The sequence below is a fragment of the Taudactylus pleione genome, unplaced genomic scaffold, assembly GCF_031769625.1.
Source record: "Taudactylus pleione unplaced genomic scaffold, aTauple2 ptg000758l, whole genome shotgun sequence".
In the NCBI taxonomy this organism is placed as follows: domain Eukaryota; kingdom Metazoa; phylum Chordata; class Amphibia; order Anura; family Myobatrachidae; genus Taudactylus; species Taudactylus pleione.
The window spans coordinates 5,523,292-5,549,107 of record NW_028285160.1 but is presented as its reverse complement, the minus strand read 5'-3'; the positions used below and the strand labels follow the sequence as shown (position 1 = coordinate 5,549,107).

The 25,816-nt window shown below is 42.7% G+C and overlaps 1 protein-coding gene across 2 annotated transcripts in view; it reads left to right on the top strand.

The window, feature by feature from the left end:
• Positions 1 to 25,816, top strand: part of HDAC9 (histone deacetylase 9) — an 805,652-nt gene that overhangs the window by 595,634 nt on the left and 184,202 nt on the right. For both annotated transcript variants that reach the window (XM_088457369.1, XM_088457370.1), the window contains 2 exons: positions 11,241 to 11,372; positions 23,679 to 23,794. In XM_088457369.1, the coding sequence (XP_088313495.1) occupies positions 11,241 to 11,372; positions 23,679 to 23,794 (248 nt within the window). The remainder of the gene's footprint in view (positions 1 to 11,240; positions 11,373 to 23,678; positions 23,795 to 25,816) is intronic.

The window sequence follows — 25,816 nt, the reverse complement described above, 5'->3', positions numbered from 1 at the left end:
GTTCGGTACATTAAGTCTACATTCAATATGTTGACACTGATGAAATGTTGACAACAATGTCTTTTTGAGGGTAGACTAACCCTAACCACATTTTCACTCTCTCAACATTTCATATATTTGGAGAGTTTGTGCATGTTGACATTCTCCAGGTGTCAACATTTATGATATTGACATTTTAACCTTGACGATATCATAACTGCCAACATTATGTTGTTGACAGCATGAATATCGACATAGTCAATGTCGACAGTCCTCTGTAATAAATTGACGCGCAACCGAGTTAGGGTTCCTTAGAGATACAAGTTTGCTTCTGTTTTGTGGACCCACTATGATCTGGAGATCCACAACAGTCATGTGTAGTAGTATGCATATTGGTAGCGTTATACAGGCTTGCAGCACAGAGTACTTTGAAACCTTCATCTCTTGAAAATCGGGACAAATCAGACCACACCCCTGCTGAAACTAGGCCATGCCCCAATGGATATAGCTTTACCCAGATTCTGTCATGACTGCAGCTTTATATCCCTAGACTGTTATGGAGGCTTGCTACGCAGTGTACTGTGCAACAATCGTGAGTTGAAAATTGTCTAGCCCACAACCCAATGGACACACAGTAGCTATACCCAGACTTTGCCTTGACAGCAGTCCCAGATCCCTAGAATATGTCACTTTTTAATATGGACACGTGGAACTATACAGCAAAAATTGGGACTGTTTTAGGGGGATGTAGTTATGAGAACGACGACTGCAAGGCCGCCGGTCTCAATACCGATGTCAGACTTCCGACAAGGGACTTAAGATCAAAATACCAACTCCTACTGTATCTTAATCCTGATGCCAGAGCGCCGAAGGAGGCCATCCCAAACAAGGTAAGTCCGGGGCGCCCTTAGTGTTAGCCGCGGGGGGGGAGTAAGGTTTAGGGAGTATAGTGGGGTTAGGGTTAGGTTTTGGGGGTAAAGGTTAGTGTTAGGCACTCCTAGGGAGGGGGGTTAGGGTTAGGCACCCCCCTGGGGGGAAATTAGGGTTGGACTCCCTCCCGGGAGGGTTAGGTTTAGGGTGCGGTAAGGAGGGAGTTATGGTTAGGAAACCCCGGGGGGGAGGTTAGGGTTAGGAACTAGGGGGGAGGTTAGGGTTAGGAACTAGGGGGGAGGTTAGGGTTAGGCACCGCTAATGAAGGGATGGGATAAGGGGGGAGAGAGGTAGGGATAGGGTACTTACCTGCCCTGTCGGGATCTTCTCCCTTCGAGCTCTCGGCGTCGGGATATGAACCAGACACATTATGGATGTTCTAAGTAGATTTCAAAAATACAACATTGGACTAGTCATAAACACATATAATTAGCATCACATAACAAATAAGCCATTACTATTCATACTATGACATATACCTCCAACGGGATGGGTATGGTCGCAGCGGCCCCGTCACCGGCAGCCCGAACGAAGAAGATCCCTACAGGGCAGGTAAGTACCCTATCCCTACCCCTCCCCCGCTAACCCTAAGAACACCCATAATGTGATTACATGCTGTATACCTTCTAATTAGGGTTACACACTTTCAACAGTTATGCTTTAGAAATAGGAAATAATTTCAACATCTGCAAATATTATACCCCTTCCCAGCATTACAGTTTTAAAATAATGACAGAAAATGATCATAGTAAAAGCATAGACATCACTTTGGTTAAATATTTTAAGAATCCTTTGAAAAGAATCTGTGTGTAACTATAATAGTGTATATGTTTCTTCTGATAATATTGTAGGTATTTTCATTAGGCTTAAACTAATGGTAGATATATGTCAAATGTCAGTTTTATTTTGGTTGTAGCGTAAAGGCAATAAACTGGTATTATTGTAGCCAATGCATAAAATTATATGTTTTAAATAAGTTTTCATGAATTCCTACAAAAATAACAACTCAGTTATGCATTATAAAATGTCCGCGGTTATTTTCTAGCTGTACCTACCTTATATGTTACTTCTTTTCATTTTCAGTTAGATTCTGATTGGTTGGTCATTTATTGCCCTCCACTTTAGCTCTCTTTAAGCTTAGATACATCTCCCCCTTTATCATGAGTGGCAGAATTTTTCCTTGAAAATTGTAAAGCGCAATGGAATATACTGGCACTATACTGTAAAAGTAAATATTACTAAATAAAGGAAAAAGTGTTGCTTAACTGATCCAGGTATTTTATTCAGTATAGGGGCGTATTCAATTAGAGGCGAAAAGTCAGAATCCGCGAAAAAGTATTGCGGATGACGTCATTTCGCATATTCCAAAAGTCAATGCAATGTAATAGCGGAAAAGTTTCGGCTATGAATAGCAGGCGGAAAAAAGTGCAGAATTGCGGTTTTGGGGTGCAAACTTCTGGAAACCACCCTGCACCCTTGGGACAGTCCCCAAAAGTTAAACTGTGTCAAAAAAATTTAAAAACCCACTTTAGAACTCCCTAAAAAGTACTTTCATTTTGGGGGTGAAAAAGTGCAAAGTTGGGGTACAAACTTAAAAACTAGCGAAATAGACTTCTGGGGGGTCCCCAAGTATGGGGCAGGTGTTTTTTTTATTGCAGGTGCTTGTAGCAGGTGGATTTTTAACGTGATTTAAAACTTCACTTTAGCAACTTAAAAATATGCTAGCCCCCATTTTCAAGGACCCCAAATTTCCTGGGAATAGTTATTTTCTCAAAAAAATACTGCTTAATGCTATTCTTCACCACTTGTGTTAATGCGCTAATTGGCACCAATTGTCCCAACTTATGTACCCCAAATACCTTCATTAGTGCTAATCGGGGCATCTATGGTGATCCCCAATGTTAGTGCATGTTTTGGGGGGTGTCAGGCTGATTTCCCCATATTTGAAAGGACTTTTCACCTGATTCAGTTTCGCGTCCTTTGATATTGAATAGTGGTGGCGCGCCCGATAGGTTTCCATTACAGATACGTCCCTGGCTGTACAGTAGGAAAAGGTTAGGTTTAGATTGCTAGTATGGTATTTATAAAGTTTGGGTTGGGCTGCAGGGTAGGAAATTATAATGTTTGAAGAATGAGGAGAGCTGCTGTTGGTAGCAAGATTTAGGAAAGCAGGGAAGGAGTGGCTCACGGGCAATTACACTTAATGAAATATACATGGTTCCATGCAACTAATTACAGTGTAACATAAGTATTTAATGGGATGTAGTCGGCATTCCGGCGTGCGGGATGCCGACGGTCTAAATACCGGTGCCGAAATCCCAACAGGTCGGAATTCTGGCACCAGTATCCCGACCGTCGGCATCCCAAAGGTAAGTATCGGGGTGTTAGGGGTAGGTTAGGGTTAGGCACTAGGGGGAGGGTTAGGGTTAGGCACCGAGGAGGGGGTGTTAGCTTTAGGGTGCAGGGAGGGGGCGGTTAGGTGTAGGCACTAGGGGAAGAGGTTAGGGTTAGACTCTGGGGAGGGAGTGTTAGGGCAGGGCCGTAACTAGGGTAGTGCGACTAGTGCCATGGCACAGGGCACCACAGGGCAGGAGGCGCCGTTTGGGCCTGTCACTTTTCCTGTTTATCATTATTCTCACTTCTAGTTTCCTCTTCTTTTATCCGCAGCATCTCCTGGTCTCCCCTATCTCTTCCCTGGCCCTTCCCCTTGAGGCCATGGCCCTTTTTTGGTGCACTATCTTAAGTTTATTTTAAAAAATAGGGGGGGAGGGGCACCATTGCTCTCTATGGCACAGGGCACCAAGAAGTCTAGTTATGGCTCTGTGTTAAGGTAGGGGCTAGGAAACACTCACCGTGCGTTCCTATGGGTATCGGGATTCTGGCTGTCGGTATTCTGACCAGCGTCATTCCGACAGCCGGGATTTCATACCCAACACGTATTTAATATGTATTTGCATGGCTGATCTGGTACACTAAAGGGGCATATACACTAGCAGACATAGAAACGGCTGCACGATTATGAAATTGTAATCGTACAGTCATTTCACAGTCTGGTGCTGTGCATAAACTGAACGAGCAGTCGTTCAGTGCAGGCTCATCAATCATCCCCTAACATGCTCAACCTGACGTTATCGTCAGGTTGACCAGCATGTTTGGGCGATGATTGATGTCCGAAACGACCAGCGGGAGCGTGCTTCACTGGTCGTTTCCGACATTTACATCCCCGGTGTGTGCCCGATGTGCGCCCGATTACTGAACAATTGCACGATTATGGTGTTGTAATCGTGCAATCGCGCTATGTAATCGGGTAGTGGATACATGGCATTACTCTACCATGTGTTGCATGGGATATGGATGAAAGGCTAACAATAAGTAGGTTGACACTAGATGGTAGACATGCATAGGTCAACAGGTACAAAAGGTCAACAGGGTTAAATGGTCGACTCAAAAAAATTTTGACGTATGTTTGTTTTCAACATTTTAAGGTTAGAATTAGGGTAAGGGTTAGGGTTAGACTACGGTTAGGTTTAGGCACTAGGTGGAGGGTTAGGGTTAAGTGCTATGGGGTTGGTTTGGGTTAGGATTAGGGATAAAATAAAATAAATAAAAAATGTGTAAACCATTTTTGTGTCGACCATATGTGTGAGTCGAGCATTTGAACATGTCGACTTTTTAACCCTTTGCACTGTACACCTTTTGTCATGTGCCCTTTTGTACCCGTCGACCTTTTGTCCATGTTGACCTATTGCACGTCGACCATCTTACTGTCGATCCTTTATACCACACCTGTGTTGCATTTACTTGTCTTTAACCATTGCTTTTTTGTTGTGTGCTTAATTCTGTTACCAAAGCATACATTTTTAACAAACCAATTGCTATTTTGATTTTGAGGGATTACTATTTGTAGCAATATCAGGAATTATGGTGTTTGTATGGCAGATACTAATTAGTGGATTCCAATACCAAAGTCAGGCTTGAAAAAAGGTGGACTACAGTCTGGGAGAAGAAGAAGAAGAAGATGAAGAAGAAGATCCACAAACTAGCCAGGATTAGAGAGCCAGAGAGGTAGCCAATCCGAAAGTCAGGGGTTAAGAGCCTGAGAAGGTAATCCTCTAAAAGTCATGGGTCATTCAGGAAGGCAACTAGTACGATATAGGAGGCTGTGGCTCACTGTGTAGAGGCTGTACTGCTGCAACCCAGAGTCCTCCTGGGCAATGATGGTGTCAGGAAAGAAACGTATGTCTATGGCTGCAGATTAGCCATGCAATGTTAGATGAGAAAGGCCTGATTTTAAACTGTGATTCCTAACAGTAAAGCTGCATACACACACAACGATTTTCTTAATGATTATCGTTAAACGATATTGTTTAACGATAATCGTTTGCAAAAATCGTTCACTTCCTGAGTCAAACGATGAACGATTATCGTTCATGCGCGTTCACGTTTGTAGTTTGTCGTTTGTAGTTCAGTCAGACTTGTCAACTCAACGATTTTCATTAAGGGAATATGCAAAAATCGTTTGTAGTTCATAAAAATCGTTCATGACATTTACTAAATGAACAACTTTAGTAAACGATTTTAGTTAATTTTTTCAAGGGAAAAAATCGTTTACTAAAATCGTTCATTAAAAAAATCGTTGTGTGTGTATGCAGCTTTAGGCTTTCAGGATAAATCATGAAGTGTGCCAGAACACAGCTTGACAGTAGCTAGAAACTGTTATGTGTAACTAAATGCAGGTTTAATGGGTTAATGTAGTGTTTGGTAAATTTGAGGCAAGCTTCCTCACCTGGGGGCTGTTTATTATTTTGTAGGACGTTTCGGTAAAGATAAACCGGTGTTGACTACTGAAGATCATTTTATAAATCTAACAGTAGGGTTAGTTGTGCAGGTGCAGGGTAATCCAGGCAGCGTCTGCTGTGCTGCACCTGACCAGAAGCGTCTCTTCCAGCTCACATCCTGACATGTGTTATTCCTTACGCTAAAGTGTTCACATGTTTTTTCAATGAAAACTTCTATCTCAGCCTTTTCCTTCTTATTTGCTGTGTACATATCTACTGAAATTAGTATCCCCTGCAGCAGCCCAAGATCAATTAGTCACAATGAAAACCTGCTGTTGCCAAATACATTTTCCCTTGATGAATTGAAATAAATACATTTCTTAAATCCTTTGCACACAGTATTGGAGCTTGCTTTATTATTTTTATTAGCGCAAGAGCATACAAATAAACGTGCGTATAGATTGCAGAACTTAATGTTGGCAGTAAGGTCTATTGCTATACTGAATATAACAGCTAGTATATAAAGTTTATTATGATAAATAGTTGCAATAATGACTACTGTTCTCTCCACAAACTTTTTTTAACCCTCTCAATTCACCTAATATTTATTTTTATCTGATTCCTATATTGATATGTATTATGTTTGCCTTCTTTGTAAATCTAATCTATAATAATACTCCCACACTTTCCCTCCTAAATATACCATTCTCACTATTCCATGTTACTCACGAATTTCCCTTGTTCAACTTGGGTGCATGTTGTGTGGCAGACATAACACTGTTGGAATAACACAGTCTTCGGGATAACATTTAAGAGTTCTTAAGCACATTATTCTGCTTTTAGAAGGGCGTGCTATTTTCAGGCATAAAATAAGAATGGAGAGACATCTGAAATATTTTTTAACCTTTGAACATTAGGCCTAGAGACTATGGGGCATATGTATCAACGCTTGATGTGAGATAAAATTGTGAAATATATATCACCAACCAATCAGCTTCAAACTATCATTTCTTAAACACAGCCTGCAAAATGTAAGTTAGAAGCTGATTGGTTAGTGATATATATCTCACAATTTTATCTCACATCAAGCTTTGATACATATGTCCCTATGAATTGTGTGCCATGGAATAGTGCTATTCCATCACCACTAATGGCACTGTAATCTCTCCTACAATACACACTGTGGTAAATATGGTCAGAACTTGAAGATGACAATTATCGAACTGTGAGGTTTATTTATCATTGGTGACAATGGGATCCTGTAACCGATTCTTTCTCATCACCGCGTTTCACAGTGAAAAGAAATTATTTTCAGCATTATTATATCAAGAAATGTTTGCCGGCACAGCGGCTGCAATAACCGCCTGTTCCATCGAAGAGCTTGTCAGTGCTGTCATAACTATGGATATTTCTCAAACCTTACTGCCGGTACTAACACTAAGCATGTGCCGCCATAAGGCCACGTATGTGTGCAGGGTCATTTTGCAAATATTCAAGAGGAGAGTAGTGTCAAGGCTGATGGAGAGGGATCTTCAGATTCAGTGATGCTCTCCCACTAGGGAGACAATGGCTAACGCCATCAGGACCAAGTTTCAAGTTTGGAGCTTGTTAAAAATTGCCCAGATAGCATTCACCATTGAGAATAAAGGGGACAAAGCATTGCATTGTCTCACACAGGAGATATTTTTGTAGGCAGTTCTCACGTCCTGATTCTTAAATGGCACTCAAATTTGTTTCTAATACAAGCTAAGCACATTTATACAGATAAAATATATCATTTTTCTGAAAATAAAAATAATTGTACCAAAGATAAAGGACATAACTAAATTGTCACTTTCATTTAGCTGCAGTGTGTTTTATTTTAACCCTTTTTGTTCCATCACAGTGCATCTGACACACGTCATACGCATTTGAAAGGTTACATTAATCCTGCCAGTGCCATATCAAGACACAGACTGCCTCACCTTACCCCTTCCCCATTCTCTCTGGCACTACTGAGGCAAACAATCCCCCGCCTTCCCCGTTCTCTCCAGAACCCCTGGGACTTGTGATTGTCATTGGTACTCCTCCCCGTTTTCTCCAGCGTCACTGGGGCAGCTGTGTTTCCCCCACTTGCACCCTTGGTGGCAGTACCAGTCGCACCACCCTCAGTATAGCTCTGGTTCCTGCTTTGTCAAAGTGGAATGTTTAAAGTCATGGATCTAGAACACTTATATACACATATAAATGTGTATATAATGCTTGTTATGGGTTTTGCTTGCATTTTACCATTTGATAAAAACAACCCACATAACTGTATGTAGCCTAACAGGCCCAGTGACGTTAAACCTGCAGAATTATAATCTGGTCATCATGCCAAATTCAGCAATGATCTTGAGAGATTGTGACAGGGAGAATTGTTGCTCATGATGGTTGGGGAGGAAAAATAATTAGTACTTTCATACTGTTATCTTCAAATGAATCTTGTGTTCTTGAAAATACCATCCAAAAAATGTTTTTTTGCCATTTTATTTCTGAAACAATTATTCCATATTCATGATTTAATTGTAGAGAAAAACCTCAAAATAGTCATGTTTCCTCGCTTTTAATTGCAGACTGAATGTTTTTATTTCAACATTTTAGGTTATGCAAAGTTACCTTCTCAGCAGGCAGACATATTCAGGGACATGAACATATGAAAAAACTTACTGCTGATGTGATTGAAATGCAAAGCCGAGTGAAAAGTGCGTGATAAAAATAGGAAGGCAATCAGTGCCACCAGGCATGAAATGCATTGACATAGAAGTTCAGAATGTCTCGGGTGAATACTGAACAGCTTTCCTTATAAGCCAAGGGACCCCATCTCACATTAGTCAGTCATTAGTGTGAAATGGATCTTTGCAAAACTGCAAGGAGAACCTTCATTTTTCTTTAAGTCATGTTTACAAATATGAATGTAAAAGTTTAAAGAGTTTGGCAGAACTATGATACAGGCGTAAACATTTTTTGCCCACCGTGCTTCTTCTATTGAATGAGCCTAAAATAGGGTAAGAAAATAGTGTTTATCCAACAGCAGCTGTACGATAATTCATACAAGCAAACCTAGTTAAAGTTAGTTTGTGAAACAGAATGTTTGCTTACTTGGCACCTGGAACTGTACATTTGCATTTGTTAGTACATCACTGCCCCCTCCTCCCCCTATACCTTATGGGGCTCATACATCAGCAATCCTTAAAAAAACAATTCAATGATTCTGTGATTTTTTCCCCTGATTTCACAATTCTCCAATCCACCGATATGCATCCATACATTACAACTAGTTTTCAGTGATTAGCAGATAATTTTCAACAAATAACAGATCTGCCAATTGCGACAGGCTCATCATTTTACTAGTAACGGTCTATTAATCGGCTGATCGTAACCATACAATAGCAATGCTTGGTGAAATCCAACATGTTAGACAACCTGATTTACCGATTCTGATCACTTTTTGGCAATTATCACAATAAAATGATATTAATAAAAACAATGCAACCATACCAGAACCACACTTAAGGGAGTGGTGGTATTTATAAAGTTGGGTGGCTCTGGATCCTTCTGTCCTTGCTGCTGCAAAAGTGTTATAGGGTTGTCCTTGTTGAGATGTACAGTTAAATCAGGTCCAAAATAGTTTCAAGTGGATGAAAGTTTTTTTCAAAGTAGTCCCAGAGGCGTAATAACACTTGGGGGGAGCCATATGCAGGGAGCTATCACTTGACCTGTTGCAGGAGGCCATTTTTCCAGTGATATTTTTGAAAGATGGCACATGCGCAGAAGAAAATACAAAAATTGAGCAGTGATCTACTGCAATTCCTGGCGCTATTAGTAAGTGAAATATATGTACTTAAAACCTGCTGCAAGTAATTATGGTCTAGTTAAGACCAAAGAGATATAGGCCCTCATTCAGAGGCGGTCGGAGGATGCAAGCGGTCGCTCAGAAACTGGGCGGCCGCTTGCATCCTGACCGGCCGCCTCTGTTTCGGTCGTTAGGCTGTGGGTTTAGACCCACAGCTCTAACGTCCGCTAGGGTGATGGTCGCGATGGTCATAGACCATCGTGACCATCAGGGCTTACGACGAGACCCTAGGGTAGGGTCTCACTTGTCGTAAGCCCCGTAGAGCTTCTGGCTCTGTCAGAGCCGGAAGCTCTCCACTGACATCACTAGTGATGTCAGTGGGGCCTCCCCCAAACGGCAGGCCTTCCCATGGGAACGCCTCCGTTTGGGCTGCCTCCCCCCCGGCCCGCCTTCCAAACGGGACGAGCTGTCAATCAACATCGACAGCTCGCCCCCTTTGGAAAGAGACCCGCTACGACCGGCGCTGTCGGTCGTAGCGGGTCTCACGCATGCGCACGAAGGAGCCGGCTCCCTCGTGCGCATGCGCACTGGACAAATATGAAGGCGGCCGTGTGGTCGTAGACCGTACGGCCGCCTCTGAATGAAGCCCATAATCTCAATTGGGAGTACAACATTTTTAATGATTACTGCGCTTGGTATTAAGTAGTATTTATAGCCATATAGGGAGATGTAATCTGCAAAAAAATATGTATATTATATAAAAAAACAGTATGTCTGCTCTCTATTAAATTAACATGAGGCTTGTTCAAGTCTCACCAATAATGGTTTTATTTAATAGAAGCATGAGCATATACTAAAGACACAACACAAATATGTGTCAAAGCTTGATGTGAGATAAAATTGTGAGATATAAATCACCAACCAATCTGCTTCTAACTTACATTTTGCAGGCTGTGTTTAAGAAATGATAGTTTGGAGCTGATTGGTTGGTGATATATATTTCACAATTGTATTTCACATCAAGGTTTGATACATATGCCCCATAGAATAACAGATTTCTCAATCCATAAATACAATAATATTAGCTGAAATAGCTCCAAGAGTAGTATAAAAATGAAATGACTCTTTCCTTATACAGCATTTGGAATCCAAGCCACATAAAAATATCCTTAATTGTCATAAGGTGCTTGCAACTTGATTGTTAATAAACAGCCGTTTCATATACAATCCATCAACACATGGGATAAATGTGAGCTGATTATTGAAATGCAGCCATTGATGTACAGTTCGCAGAAGTTATCATATATAAGTGCGCTGATTGATTAGTATGCTGCATATGTCACCAGAAAGATGGCCGCCAGCAGCAGGAATAGGAAGGGCCCGTTGTTCAGCAGACAATGGGGTCTATTCTGGGTGCAGGTTGTGCGGCACAAGACCCCCCTTGACCCAAGAACCCGTGTGCACCACACACCTTGCACCCATTATAAATAAACAACTGAGGATCCTGGCAATGCCAGGTCGCTCTCTCAAGGTCCTCTTTTATTTTTTATTTAGCCACTTCTTTTGAAAATACACTGTTTACTTCCAATTTGCATTTTTCCAATGACTCTAAACATGTTTAATTAATTGATAATTACAGGATAACAGATTTTCCATAAATCAAAACAGTGCAGAGTATTTAAGTCTGAAATATTTAGAAATTTTATTTTTTTTAATTTGTTGCATTATTTTAATTTCAGCTTCAGAACCTAACCTGAAGGTTCGGTCTCGTTTAAAACAAAAAGTAGCGGAGAGGAGAAGCAGCCCTTTACTCAGAAGAAAGGATGGAAATGTAATAAGTTCCTACAAGAAGAGAATATTTGAGGTGGCAGGTACGCTTATTTCGATTCATTTATATGGCATTTATTTACTAAACTATATAATATAAAGAGGCAGCTGTGCAGCTATTTCATTCCATAGAAAAGTGCTCAACAGGTCATGTGTTCTGGATTTCTTTAATCTTGCTCAGGTGGGTTGATCTATTTTGCTAGGTCAGTAATTATCCCACCTGTTTCCACATACAGAAATGCTGAAAACATGACCTGTTGGAGTTACTTGAGAATTTGAGACAAATACTGTACATTTATTCTGAATGAATGGCTTTGCAGTAAGGACAATGGTACATTCCTCTTTCTTTGCAACCTTTGTCTAAATGTTTTTGGTAAAATGACCCAAGATTGGGTATCTGAAAGCCATGTTGTATCATCTCCAGTTCATGTGTATATTTTATATTCCTTTATTGCTGGTCATGTGCGGTCAGGAAGGATGTTTTATGGATGTATTGACATGGATAGAAGCAGAACAGTGGCAGGCTTACACTAGATTGATAGCATGTTATTATGACCTCTGGGAATCTACTATGTTTATCTTTTGATGACATTAGTACACTCCATATGTGATGTCCTGTCTTGTAAAAATAAATAGTGCTGACAATGTTTTTCTTATGTTATTGGGACACCTATGATGTTTCTTAGTTGGACAATGCGTACATAGGCCCTCATTCAGACCCACTCGCAAGCGGGCGCACGTACGTTAGGCGTACGTACAAAAATATTTAAATTCAAGGGCTCGCTCGTATTTTCGTTCGCATCTAAAATTCCTCCCTGAACTCTGACGACCCCTCCTCTAACTAACGAGCGTACGAAATAGCGAGCGTACATCCCCGAAATGGCTTGAAAGGAACGCACGCACAAGTATAAACAGGAAGTGGCCTTGTCAGATGTCGATTACCTGCTCCTTTATTCTGCCTACCTCCATCAATCGTATCATGCCAATCAATGTATCAATTAGCTTAATTGTTTTTTTTTTTTCAACACAATGCAAGAAACTTTACTCTTGTCCGTGTTTGTGTTTACCCGCAGAATACGTACGGATGAAACATTCGCTTTTATTGTTCAAAAAACATGTGAACCACAATTAAACAATTGTACTATTGCTGTGGATCCCCGCATATTTCCCTGGGTTAATTTCTTTATTTAAATTTGCTTACGCATGTCACTGCATCAAGCCTATCCTAACTCTCCAGAGATTTCTGGCCCTGTCGAACACATGACTCATACACTAACCAATAAAATTGCTCCTGTTAATTTCCAAAATACATTAGCCAATCAGAAAATTTTTACACACTTTATCAAAAATGATTTTTAAGAAAAACACCATTGCCATCATGAGAGCCTCCGCATTCACCAGGCGTGAGCTGCTGGTGCTTACGGAGGTCATGGATCGCCGGATCACCAGCCAGCCAGAACCCATGACCAACCGGCAGAAGCGCTCCGCGTATGCGGAGGTACGGTACCGCCTGCGGTCCTTCGGCTCACGCCGCAACATCGGGCCGCTGGAGCGCAGGTGGTCCGACCTGCAACGGCGCACGCCCCGCTTGCTGGCATGCTTTCGCATGCAGATCCTGGCAAGTAAGTGTTATGTATTGTGGTTTTAATGTTTGTGTTTGTGGGGCAAACTGCGTGTGCATGTTTTCCTGTCTGTTCTATTTATTATTTGTACTCATATCTGCGTCTGCATGTTTTCCTGCCTGTTCTATTTATTATTTGTACTCATATCTGCGTCTGCATGTTTTCCTGTCTGTTCTATTTATTATTTGTACTCATATCTGCGTGTGCATGTTTTCCTGTCTGTTCTATTTATTATTTGTACTCATATCTGCGTCTGCATGTTTTCCTGTCTGTTCTATTTATTATTTGTACTCATATCTGCGTCTGCATGTTTTCCTGTCTGTTCTATTTATTATTTGTACTCATATCTGCGTCTGCATGTTTTCCTGTCTGTTCTATTTATTATTGGTACTCATATCTGCGTGTGCATGTTTTCCTGTCTGTTCTATTTATTATTGGTACTCATATCTGCGTCTGCATGTTTCCCCTCTTTTTTTGAATTTTTAATTCTACTGCTTTTTTTTTTGGTTTTATTTTTTATTAATTTATTTTTTTTTGTTTGTTTGCCCGGATTTGTCCATAAACTAAACGCAATTTATTTGACATATTTTAGGGGGACAGCCAAGACTCCGCCGTCAACGTCGGCGTTCACGCCCACTCTCCCCAACCCCCAGCCAACACTCCACCCCAAATCTTTCCCCTATTCCCCACTCCTCCCCATCCTTCCCAGACCCTCTCCCGGAAATGTCGGGCCTCCTTCCCCTCCGTCCCACTTCCCCCTCTCCTCCACCCACCCCTCTTCCAATTACCCCCTCCCCGGAGTCCTGCATAACTCCGCCCCATTCTTTGGGGAATGACGGATCCTCCGAGGAGGATCATGGAGGTTTGGCCGGAGCTCCCGATTTGTTTGCCGGTATGTTTTTTAATTTTTTTTTTTAAAGCACAAACTGTTTGTATGTAATCATGTGTCGTGCCTTTCTTCGTGTTTTTGTGGCTTGACTTTTGTTGATTGTGAAGGTTTGCCTTTACCTCTTCCTGGTGATTTAAGCATACACATATCATACCTGTGGGAATTTGTACCTAGGCCTTGTATTTTTGCCAGCCCACCCTTTTTATTTCTGTTTTTGGGTTTAGGAGTGATTTGTTATTTTTTTTATGTTTTTCTGTGGAGTCCCTATTGTTGTATTAACCCACACACTTTTCTCACCCACAGAGGAACAGAGGCGTCGGCAAGAGGTGGCGGATGTTGTGGGGCAGATGCGCCACCATGTAATCGGCATTCTGGTGGCCCTCGACCGGCTGTCTGGCCTCCTTCGGCATTAGATTTTTTTTTTTTGTTCTATTTTCCAATTAAATTTATTAAGACAAATATACGTTGTGGCTCATTTTTAGAAACCAAAACCAAGATAGTTTAGCCTGACATAAGTTCCTGCAAGGATTTCCCTTTTTTAAAAGTTAGATTGTGTTTTGTCTTTGTATGTCAAACACACACCAGAAACACATAACAGTAACAATGTCATTTCCCTTTTTGGGTGTAGTGTCAATTTCAGATTTCTACATTTTCCAGGTTCCTACTTGGTGCGCAAGCTGCTTAGGCCAATCTTACAAATCCCAAGGTTGGGCCAGGCTTCCTTTTGGTGTGGATTGGGAAGCTGAAAACATATTTCAGTTTTGCTCAACTGGCGTCAGTACTGGTTTACCCCTTAGTCAAATGTAACTTGTGTTAACCTGGTTACACTTGCTGTTAACGTACCAAAAAACGAAGACCATTTCACTCTTCAAACATTTATTGACAACATAACAGAGAAAACAAAGTGGTCACTCCCAAAAAAAATACACAGTGATAAATTCAAATACAACACATACCAAGAAATAATTAAATAAAAACACAAAATCAAGAACTGGTTGACGAAGGACCATGCCAACATGATTCCACAAACATGGCGTTGCGATATGGGTTCCAGAATATATGCCCAAAAGGACCAGATCCAGGTTTGGTAAGGGTAGCAGGAAGTAGTGAGCGTTGGAGTGCCAAAGATTATGTGAACAAACAGAAGATGGTGAGAAAAATAAAAATAAATTAGATGTTCGCCAAAAAACACAAACACATTAGGTATAAACACTGGAGTTTTGTTCAAACTTACCTAAAAAATCTGGCCACCACATCATCGCGTATGGCCCCCCCACATACTGACCTTCGACCAACCTCGGGGGGGCCATCCTCAGGTAAGGCATCCTCTGGCTGCATTGGGACACCACTCCTTATGGCAATGTTGTGAAATATCCCACACAGGACCACAATTTTCGACACCATATCCGGCACATACATGAGCTCGCCACCAGAGCGGTGGAGGCATCTGAATCGGCCTTTTAAAAGGCCGATACAGCGCTCCACCACTTGCCTGGTGGCTGTAAGTGCGGAATTATACGCACTTTGTGGCCCTGGTGTGGGAGCCAAATAAGGAGTGAGCAGCCAGGACATGCAAGGGTATCCACTGTCTCCTGTGAACAAAAATAGACCACATCAGGAACACTGTGTATCAAGCTTAACATTGTTATGTACTAAAGGTCTCCACTTACCCAGAAGCCACGCATCACCAGCTTGTAGGTTGGTTAATTTCTGCCATATCCCTGATTGCCGGATGACGAAGGAGTCATGAGCACTTCCGGGTAATTTAGCATTCAGGGACAGGATCTGGAGGGAGGCATCACATACCACCATTACATTCAGGGAGTGATAGTGTTTCCTGTTTCTAAATATTGCCTCCAGCCGTGCTGGAGGCTGAAGTGGTATGTGAGTACCATCCACAACCCCTATGATGTGTGGGAAGCCAGCTATTTGGTAAAAATTGGCCTTGGCCACACTAAGGGCACCCATATCCAAAGGCATTTTAATAAAATGATGGAGGTGCTTGAAAAGTGCCTCCATCACTGCCCTCAGGATCCGGGAAAAGGAGGATTGGGAGATGCCCGCCACTATTCCCACCGTTGTTTGAAACGATCCTGAGGCACAGAAATGTAACACCGCCATAAATTGCGTCAGTGGTGGTATTGCTGTTGGACTGTCAATTTGCCGCTCAAGATCACTTTCTATTAATGAGAGAGTGTCTATGATGATTTTGGGAGGTAGACGGTAGCGTCTTAAAACCTCATCATCGGGCATTCCAAAAAGGGTGACACGTGTTCGAAATATCTGGGGCCTTGCATGCCTACGATGCCTACGCCTGGGACGAGTTTGAGGTTGGTCGTCTTCCGGGAGCAGGGCCAGAACAATTCGCCCCAGATCTACCTGAAATTCAAAGTTTACAATGTAAGGCTTTTGACCCACCCCAAAAGTAAGAAAAAACAACTTAGCTTTCTGATACCATCCATAGCTGCTTACATGCCGGGGTATTGTCATGATACGTATAAACTGTAAAAAAGGCAACAATGAGACTTCAAAAATTTAGAGGGTGTTTTTTTTGTTTAAAAATTGTTGCAAGCCAACACAGAAAATAGCGGAAAAACACATTTGGCCATCGATGAAAACTACATTGCACACCGTACGTCAAATAGGGTTCAAATGGACCCAAAAAATGGAAAAGGGAAAAGCAAAACTGGATTATATGATGAATAAGCCGTCAAAAATGCGGTAATTAATTCGCAAATGCAAGTCACTACACCAACAGTCAAAAATGCGGTAATTAATTCGCAAATGCAAGTCACTACACCAACAGTCAAAAATGCGGTAATTAATTCGCAAATGCAAGTCACTACACCAACAGTCAAAAATGCGGTAATTAATTCGCAAATGCAAGTCACTACACCAACAGTCAAAAATGCGGTAATTAATTCGCAAATGCAAGACAAAAAATGGACTTACCCAACTCGAATATATAAGATTTCCACAAAAAACTTCTTTGGGTCCGAAAACAAAAAAAAACTAAAAAAGATGAAATGAGTGTTAAACAAATTAACGAACCACAAAACAGAAGAATACACCAATTGGCCACAAATTTGAATGCACAAAACTTACCAAATCAGGAAAGGATGTTGAAAAAATTAAAAAAATGCGAACGGAAAAACCAAAGAAATGTAGCAAAAACAAACAAACAAACAACTCTGCAAAATCCTCCAAACGCAACCAACCAAATCCAAACCACTTAACCGACAACACTCCAACAACCCCACCTCGAATCCACACACACCAAGCCATAAATAGTGTTTATTTTCCCGCACAAATTAAGGATGAATCATAGGGACGCACAATCAATGATGCGGCCGCAAACTAAGGACGCATGTATAAATACGTCACGAAATCACATAGAATTTCTGGATGATTTCATGCTGGAAGCAGAGACATGGCTTCAAACCAGGGAAACAATGGTCAAAATTGCGGCGGTAAGGCCTTCATGCATTTTGTCTCAATGATTCTTTTAAAACATAATATTGTGCAAGTTGTGAAGTGGCTAAATCTGCATATTTACCCAAATAGGTGAGGAGGATGACATGGAAGAGACTGCTGGCCCCAGTCAACCCGCCAAAGCTGCCAAAAAAAAAAGGCAGCCACATTTCACAAGCAAGGAGATGGAGGTTTTGATCCAGAAGTGCGTTGACATCCTGCCCCAGGCAGCCAGGAATATGAGCCAAAGCCAGAAGTGGAGAATGTGGGAGGAGGTCGCCGTTGCTGTCAATAGGGTGGGTGATTATGTCCGTCTAGCCCGGGATGTCAAACGGCGGTAAGTAAACACTTTCCCATCCTATAAACAAACCCCATTGTAAAAAAAAGGATAATGGTTCCAAATTCATTCCACAGATGGGCAGACTTCAAATATCGTCTCAAACAAAAACTTGCCGACAGGGCTAGGCATGCAAGGGGGACAGGTGGGGGTTCCACCCCTGTGTCATTGGAGTTGACAGACTTAGAAGAGATGGCACAGGGGTGTGTGCAGGCTGTGGAGGTGTTTGGCGTGTCCAACATGGATACGGACATGCCAGACTTTGCGGCTCCTCATGTTGGCCAAGGTAAGTCTTGTGATGTCACCAACTCAGAAATGCTATTGTGCCAATATGTAGATTCTAATGTGAGTCTTTTCTCCAATTTCCTAACAGAGACAGAGGCGGATGAGTCTGCTCCAGAGGGGAGCCTTGGCCGCAGAATTTCTGCTGACTCTGCAGGGGAGGAACCAGTACATCCGGCTGAGGACCCTGCAGAAGCCAGTCCAGGGCGTGCCCCCTCGCAGGCAGTGGGCCTCCTCACAGAACTCAATTTTAAATCGGATTGCCATACGGAGATTCTGCAGAGGATGGACGCCAGTCTGATACGGGTGGCTGAGGCCCTGGAGCAAAATGCTGCGGCCAACGTGACCATTGGTCAGGCCCTGGCGGAAAATACCAGGGCCAACATCCGCATCGCCGATGCCCTGGAGCAGCTCGTTCGCCAGCACATGGTGGAGCCGACCTCCCTTCCTGCCGGAACATCCGGATCCTCCACCTCTGCCACAACATCAGGCAATCCTCCAAATGTGCCTAGCCCTGTGCCTAGTCCAGAGGCCACAAAATCTGCCTCTGGACAGGCCAGCCCGATGGCATCCCGGACCCGGTCTGGCGCCCACCCTCACCCAGCCAAACGGGCGAGAAAACGGTGACAGCAATGGCGACTTTTCCCACACTCCTTCTGTGCTTGGCTCATATTCCTTTCTGGTCAAAACTTCCCTCTCCTTTCTTGTGAAATGTTTTTAAATTTTGTATTTACGCTTATGTTAGTAGTTATGTTATATTTTTTTTTGGATCAAATATCTTGGCCACAAAAAAAGGCAATACAATATTAGTCCAATTTGTTTGTGTGTAAACAATAAATTAAAAACAAAACACTGACATTGTATTGTGACATTATTGTACAAATGGGTTACATTTAATCATGGCCTTAAACGCAAAAACTGACCCTCTTTAAAAAAAAAAAAGGCCTCTTTAAGGAACGTTTAAAAAATCACATAGCGATGCAAAATCCACAGTAAACCAAAAAAAAGGGGAGCTAATTAAAAGATGATGACATTATTGTTACAATAGGCCATAACCACCAAATTGTGGCCAAAATAAAACCCCAAAAATGTACGCTAATTGATTGTGTAATCATGACATTAGCAGCTCTGATTTCCACCTGCGTACGCTTTTGTGCTATCCCAATAAACTGCTTTCCAAACACATACCAAGCCGGTATTCAATCCAACACTAATTACTTTACTGACCAGCCGCGATTAATCGCTGCACCATCGTGGAGTCCCGGGACGGAGGAGAAGGCCATCGCCAATGTGGTCGAGTAATCCTGACCCTAAGCTGTGCGAGCATTTTGAAGGGAAAGCGGATGTTCCAGTGACGTATGAGACGGTCCGAACACATTTGACGTTCGCATCTGCTAATGTATGTACGCCCCAAAAACGCCTCGCCACGCCTGCGTTTTTTCATCTCCACCCCCGTCAACACCCAAAAACGCCCTGTTCTGTCAATCACATTTGGCATGTCACTTCCTGTACGCTATTTTAGGAACGAGAGAAAAAAAGCTCGCAATCTGCCGTACGCACATGCGCAGTGTAACACCGACGCATGCGCGGTTAGTCAACATCGGAACGCAACGAGCGTACTGTTGTTAACGTGCGGCTCTGAATGAGGGCCATAGTTTGTAACATAGTTTTAGGTATTAATGTCCCCCCTGGACTACTGCAATCTTCTCCTCTCTGGCCTCTTCTCCCCTGACTCTCACCACTCCAATCTATAGTTAATGCCCTTGTTTACTCCCCCTCCCCCTGTTATGCTGTGATCATGCCTTCATACATACATGCCACCATAATGTATACAATTAAGGGGTTGTAGTGATGCCATGATCATGCCTTCATACATACATGCCACCATAATGTATACAATGAAGGGGTTGTAGTGATGCCATGATCATGCCTTCATACATACACTACATGCCACCATAATGTATACAATGAAGGAGTTGTAGCCACACACCCTTACCCCTCCCTCCAGCACTTTCAGACCAAAGTCTTGGGGGACCACTGCTTATAAGAGAGGACCATATGCATTTGGCTTTGGAGTATATAAAGGCCATAGAAATAAATACTAGACTAGAACAAGAATTATATCACAGAGCAATAAGAAGCCTTGACCACAGTGCTTGCAGCTTCCTATTGATCCCCTGGCTCATTCCTATTTTCAGCAGCCATATGGGAATGGATGGCCAGCAATTCTTATTGTTTGCTAATTATTTACAGTTTGCTAGAAATGGCTTTTCAGATAATTGATCACAAATACAGACTTGATTCAAGTTGTGTTAAAAAGATTCACAAATTAATGTAGGGGAGAACAGGACTGGTAAACAGGACCGGTAAAGAGGTGGCAGTGGGAAATGAGGCTGTTTGTATTACAGGCGAGCTGCTTGTTGGAGGAAGAATGAGGGCTGTAGGCATTAGCAGGCCACTCAGGCAGGGAGCTCATTAATGAAGTGTTTAAAAGTTAAGGAAGAGAGGTGAAATGTAAGGCTACAGTAGATTAATGAAACCCTAGATCTTTTGATTTCTTTCTATTAAGGATTACACAACCATTATACAGCAGCAGTGTCACACAAACCTACCAGTAGTAATGACATCATTAAACCAAGCATGAAACTACCTGTTGCCATTTTTTTGTTTGTGAACTGTCTGGTCACCAATTCACCCTATGGATGAACAGACCATACACCAGCCTGGCTACAAGCCAGACGGAAGGTGTAGCTATGTCATTATTAGCAGTTTGGTGTAGCAAATTTGTCCTCAGGTACAGATACGTCCACTTGCATCTTTGCCGCTTGTGCAGCAAATCGTGCCCCGTATGGTGCGAGTCGCGCACCCGCGAATGGGTACGCACGCTGCGTTTGCACACGCGATCCATAGGATTTCATCATGCGAACGCAGTGTGCACATGGCGCACGCAGCTGCGGCAAATCACATGGCGTGATGCGTCACATGTTTGCAGAGCAAGCAGCAGGGATGCAAGAGGACACATCTGTATGTTTTTAATTTTCTGTTACTGTATATACAGTATGCTTTCATGAAATGCATTCAGTGGCTGATGTCATGTATGTTGCATATTCCATTAGAAATACTGTATATAGACACTTCTTGCCACTTGCAGAAATTTATATAGAAAGTAGACAAGAGTGAGACCATGACCGAGACCAGAGCTGTCCATCTAGTCATGCCCTCTAATACTCGTTTGTGGCCTCTGTGCTTTCCCTGCACAGTTTCTACTACCTTCTACAATCAGTATTGGGCTACAACATTGTAACATGCAAATGCTCCAGACTAGGGGTGGGCAATAATCGGTCCAAGCTGTTAAAGAACTATGGATCCAAGCAAAGTTTTGGTATTTGGCCATGCTAAATTTGTTGCAAGGCATGCTGGGATTTGTAGGTCAACAACAGCTAGAGGGCTGCCTATTGCCCACCCCTGTGCTCCAGACGTTGGTGACAAGGGAATCGGTATGTAATCCCACCGGCTGCATGGCCGGCGGATCAAATCCCGACAGCACTAGCCTGGCAGGGGTGGAAATCCCGACTGCTTCTAAAGGTAAGTAACCCTAATCTACCCCCCCCAACCCTAACCTTCCCTTAGGGGTGCCTAACCCTAACCCCCCTCTAAGTGCCTAAACCTAACCCCCCCTTCCCCGCTGCCTAAACCTAACCCTCCCCCCCACGGCTGTCTGTGCCCGGGGCCCCGCTTACCTTCATTTGGTATGCCGGGCGTATGGCTCCCGGCGTAGGTCTAATGACAGGTGTCGGGATTTCGACGCCTGTCATTAGTGCCTTGCTGGGATTAGACAGTCGGGAAGCTGGCGGTTGGGATTTTGTCCGTCAGCTTCCCGACTGCTTCCTGGTGACAAGAGTCACAAGACATAAATAGAAATTGAGCAGTTTTATATTGTGCACAATTTGCATACACTCCACGTTGGGCGCCAAATGTGACAAGAATCACTTAGACCAGGTAAAATCCAACAGATGTTTATTTTCTCACCACAGGCAGGAATACAGTGCAGTGTTCACAGGCAAGATGTTACAAGCTGGTACACGGAATCTTCCAAACAGTAATACAGTTCTTTTAGTGGACTCTCAGGTCCAGGATCTCTAACACTAGTCACCCCCGAGCCTATAACCTGGGCGACTATTTCACTGTCAGGATCATCATCCCTGTGCACAATCAGCCTAGCTGCAGTTCATCTCTGAGCTTAAAGAAAATCTGGACTGGATCGATGTTCAACTGCTGTTCCACATTTAAACCAGTAAAATCCTGCTGTCCCCGCCACAAAATATATATATTGTGACAAGAATCACATAGACCGGCTAAAATCCATCACTAGCTCTATTGCTCACCACAGGTAGGTACGGTATACAGGATATGGCAGTTTCACAGGCAAGATGTTACACAAAGTCTTCCAAACAGGAATATTTCTTCAGTGGACTCGCAGGTCCAGGAACCCTAGCACTAGTCACCCCGGGGCCTATAAACTTGGCGACTATCTCACCGTCAGGCTCAGTTTCCTCAGTGTCTCTGCAGCTCTTAAACCAGCCTCACACAGGTGTCTGTAATCAGCTGCCTTTCCAAACTCTGATTGAGGCAACACCTGAACTGGACATTACACATTCCTAATGCCTTTGCTCTGCCAAACTTGGGAGATCTGGATATTCCACATTTACTTTATGTGGAATTATGCTGACCATGTCACATTATATATATATATATATATATATAATCTATATCTGGGATGGACCTTGAAGTACATCTGCAGCCACCGCAGACCAACATTGGAGACCATGGCATATCGAAATATGCTTAGAGGAAATTCTGGAATTCTTCTGGCTCGCTTAAACCCAAATTTCAAATCACAGACTCCACAACCTACTTGGTGGGCACCATGAAGACCTCAATGACCTTGACAAGCTTCAAACATAGCCAAAAACCTAATCCTGCTCAAACTAGACCACCTAGATCACCATGCCAAATTTTGTGGAGCTAGGTACAAAACTCTGGCCGTGCATAAAGGACAGGCAAACAGACACACACACACACACACACACACACACACACACACACACACACACACACACACACACACACACACACACACTTTCTCGTTTATTATATACTGTATATTAACATCTATTTATACTTAACATTTATTTATAATATATATGCCATCATATTTCATTGTACTTTACAATTGGGGCTGATTATGTGATTCATGCAACTCTGGAAGTCACAGCGACAGCAGCTTCCCCAGTGCTGCGTACACTAGAGCAACTGTCAACACTGTTAGGAGAACTTACACCTACCCCATGAATTCTGTCTTGCGTGCGACTCAGAATTAGGCAAGTAAGTTTTATTAGTACACACAGCCATCCCATTGCTCCGAAATGTATTATTATATGCAGCAAGCCTTGCATTGCAATTTGTGTTGAAATAAATACTAATAGCTTCTTCCTAAGTTGACTGACTTCATCTTTTTTAATTGTATACTAGCAGCTCTGAGTTGAAATGGAGAAGTTGTAGGTCCCTTTGTAGAGTATTACCCTAAAAGTCCTTGTCATCCACGTCATCATGGGAGCTTGGTATAAGACAAGTCATAGGGTAGAACACTGCTGCAGTCTGCTTTGAATTGTTACTGTGATATTGCTGTATACTCTCTATAAGTGTATATGTGCTACTTATTCATTGTGGCTGTTTTCAATGATTCTAGAGTCTTCAGTCAGTAGCAGCTCTCCAGTATCAGGACCCAGCTCTCCAAGTAATGGTCCAGTTAGCATGGGAGTGGACAGTGAAAGTTCTGTCTTGCCGTCCAGCTCTCTTCCTGAGGTAAGAACAAAGTGTGGTCATTTATGTGTAAGATCAAGGTTCTATTTAGTAGTTGTAGCCAGGGCCAGATTAAGCCTTTGAGGGGCCTGGTACATTTGAGACATTCCTCCGGCCCATCCCCCTCCCTCTTGTCAGCATTGCTCCCACTCATCATCCGCCTGCCCCCACTTGTCATCTGGCCCACCCCCACTCATAATCCCGCCCACCAACACTCATCGTTCGGCCCGACCCTACTCGTCTTAGAAAATGCACGGGACTGCACAGTGCAGCAGTGTGCTCCGGCACGGGGGTGGGGTGATAGGGGGAAGGGTGAGGGGCTGAAAGGGGGGCTCCATTAATCCAACTCTGGTTGCAGCAGTTATAATTAAGATAATATAATTCTTAGTTTATTCATTGAATCCAAACTTTGCATTACACATTCGTGAATACACAATCTGCTTATTGCATATTGGGACAAAAGACAAAACAGTACAGTATGGGGTCAATCCAAGTAGGTGCGAATTGCGAGATGCGAGTTGCTATTTTCTCTTAGAATTTGCATAGCAAATTAATTTTGCAATCCAATTAGCAACCCGCACTGAATCAGTCAGACTGAATTCGCATCTTTCCATTTGCACCTCCCTAAGGGTGAGAGATGGGAAGGAAAATCTTTATTTTAAGGTTAAAATGTCGGGACACTGTGCTGAACCCCTTGGACAACCCCTAATGACTAATTAGGTATTTGGAAGTTTCCAATTAGCTTAATTAGTCCAATAATTACATGTCATTTTTGGGGGTAAAAAAAAATTGTCCTCAAATTACCCCAAAATCAACTTTTTGTTGTTAGTTTAGGTACCCCAAATTTAATTACAATATTTTTCTTTATTGAAAAACAATTGTTTTTTTTTTGTAATTTTTTTCCCAATTTTTCAAGATGCCCTCAAAGTACCCCAAAATCACCCTTTTTACTACTTTTTTTGCATTTTTTATTAATTCGTTTGAAAAGTTTCTTTTATAATTTTCTTGCATTTAAAAAAAAAAAACATAAATCAGCCATTTGACACCACTTAACAACCTACAGTCCCTTCTTAATGCCCACAAACAGCCTTTTATACAGTCTTGCTGACGAAATTATCCATTTTGGGGGGTCCAGGATGGTCTTCCCACTTTTTATGCACTTCTCTCAAATCTCATTTGGCAGTCAATTTGCACCCCTCTGTTGCGAGTAGTGCGAATAGGCATTTTTAATTGTATTGGAGAATTCTCAGGAGCGCGCTTTCGATGCAAAGTCTGTGAGTTTCAGGAAACAAACTCGCTACTCGCCATTTGCACCTAATTGGATTGACCCCTCTATGTCTGTTACAATCCAGTGAAGGAGTTTAATCAACAACTTGATTATCTCTCAATCCAACAGCTACAGGCCTGTGGACTATTTTATTATTATTATTTATTAATATACAGATGTGTCCACATACATCTCACCTCCGTGCACTACAAGTCACGTTAAATAAAGCACCGTACAACTCGGTACTGTCGAGCGTCTTTTCGGGTGACTTTTTCCCTTAAAATGCATTTTATTCGCAAAGTGGTGCAAATTAGAAGCAAACACTGCTTTTGCTGATGAAAATAATATGCGGTATAGCTATATTCTGTGTGCCACTGCTGGTGTATCTGCATGCGAAATGCTACGTTACAGTGTCAGCGGCTGTGCCGGAAGCTCTCCCATTGACATCACTTGTGATGTCAGTGGGGCCGCCCACAAATGGCAGGCGTTCGCTTGGGAACGCCTCCGTTTGTGAAGCCACCCCCCCGGCCACGCCTACCAAACGGGGCGAGCTGTCAATCACCATCGCCAGCTTGCCCCTTTGGTGCGAGACCCGGAGTGACGGAGCACCCGTTGCTAGCCGGGTCTCGCGCATGCGCACGACGGAGCTGACTCCGTCGTGCGCATGCCCAGTGGGCAAACATCGACCCGGTTACGAGCGCTCAGCGCTTGCAACAGGTTCTGAATCAGGCCCAGTGTACACGCAGGGTGTGATATGA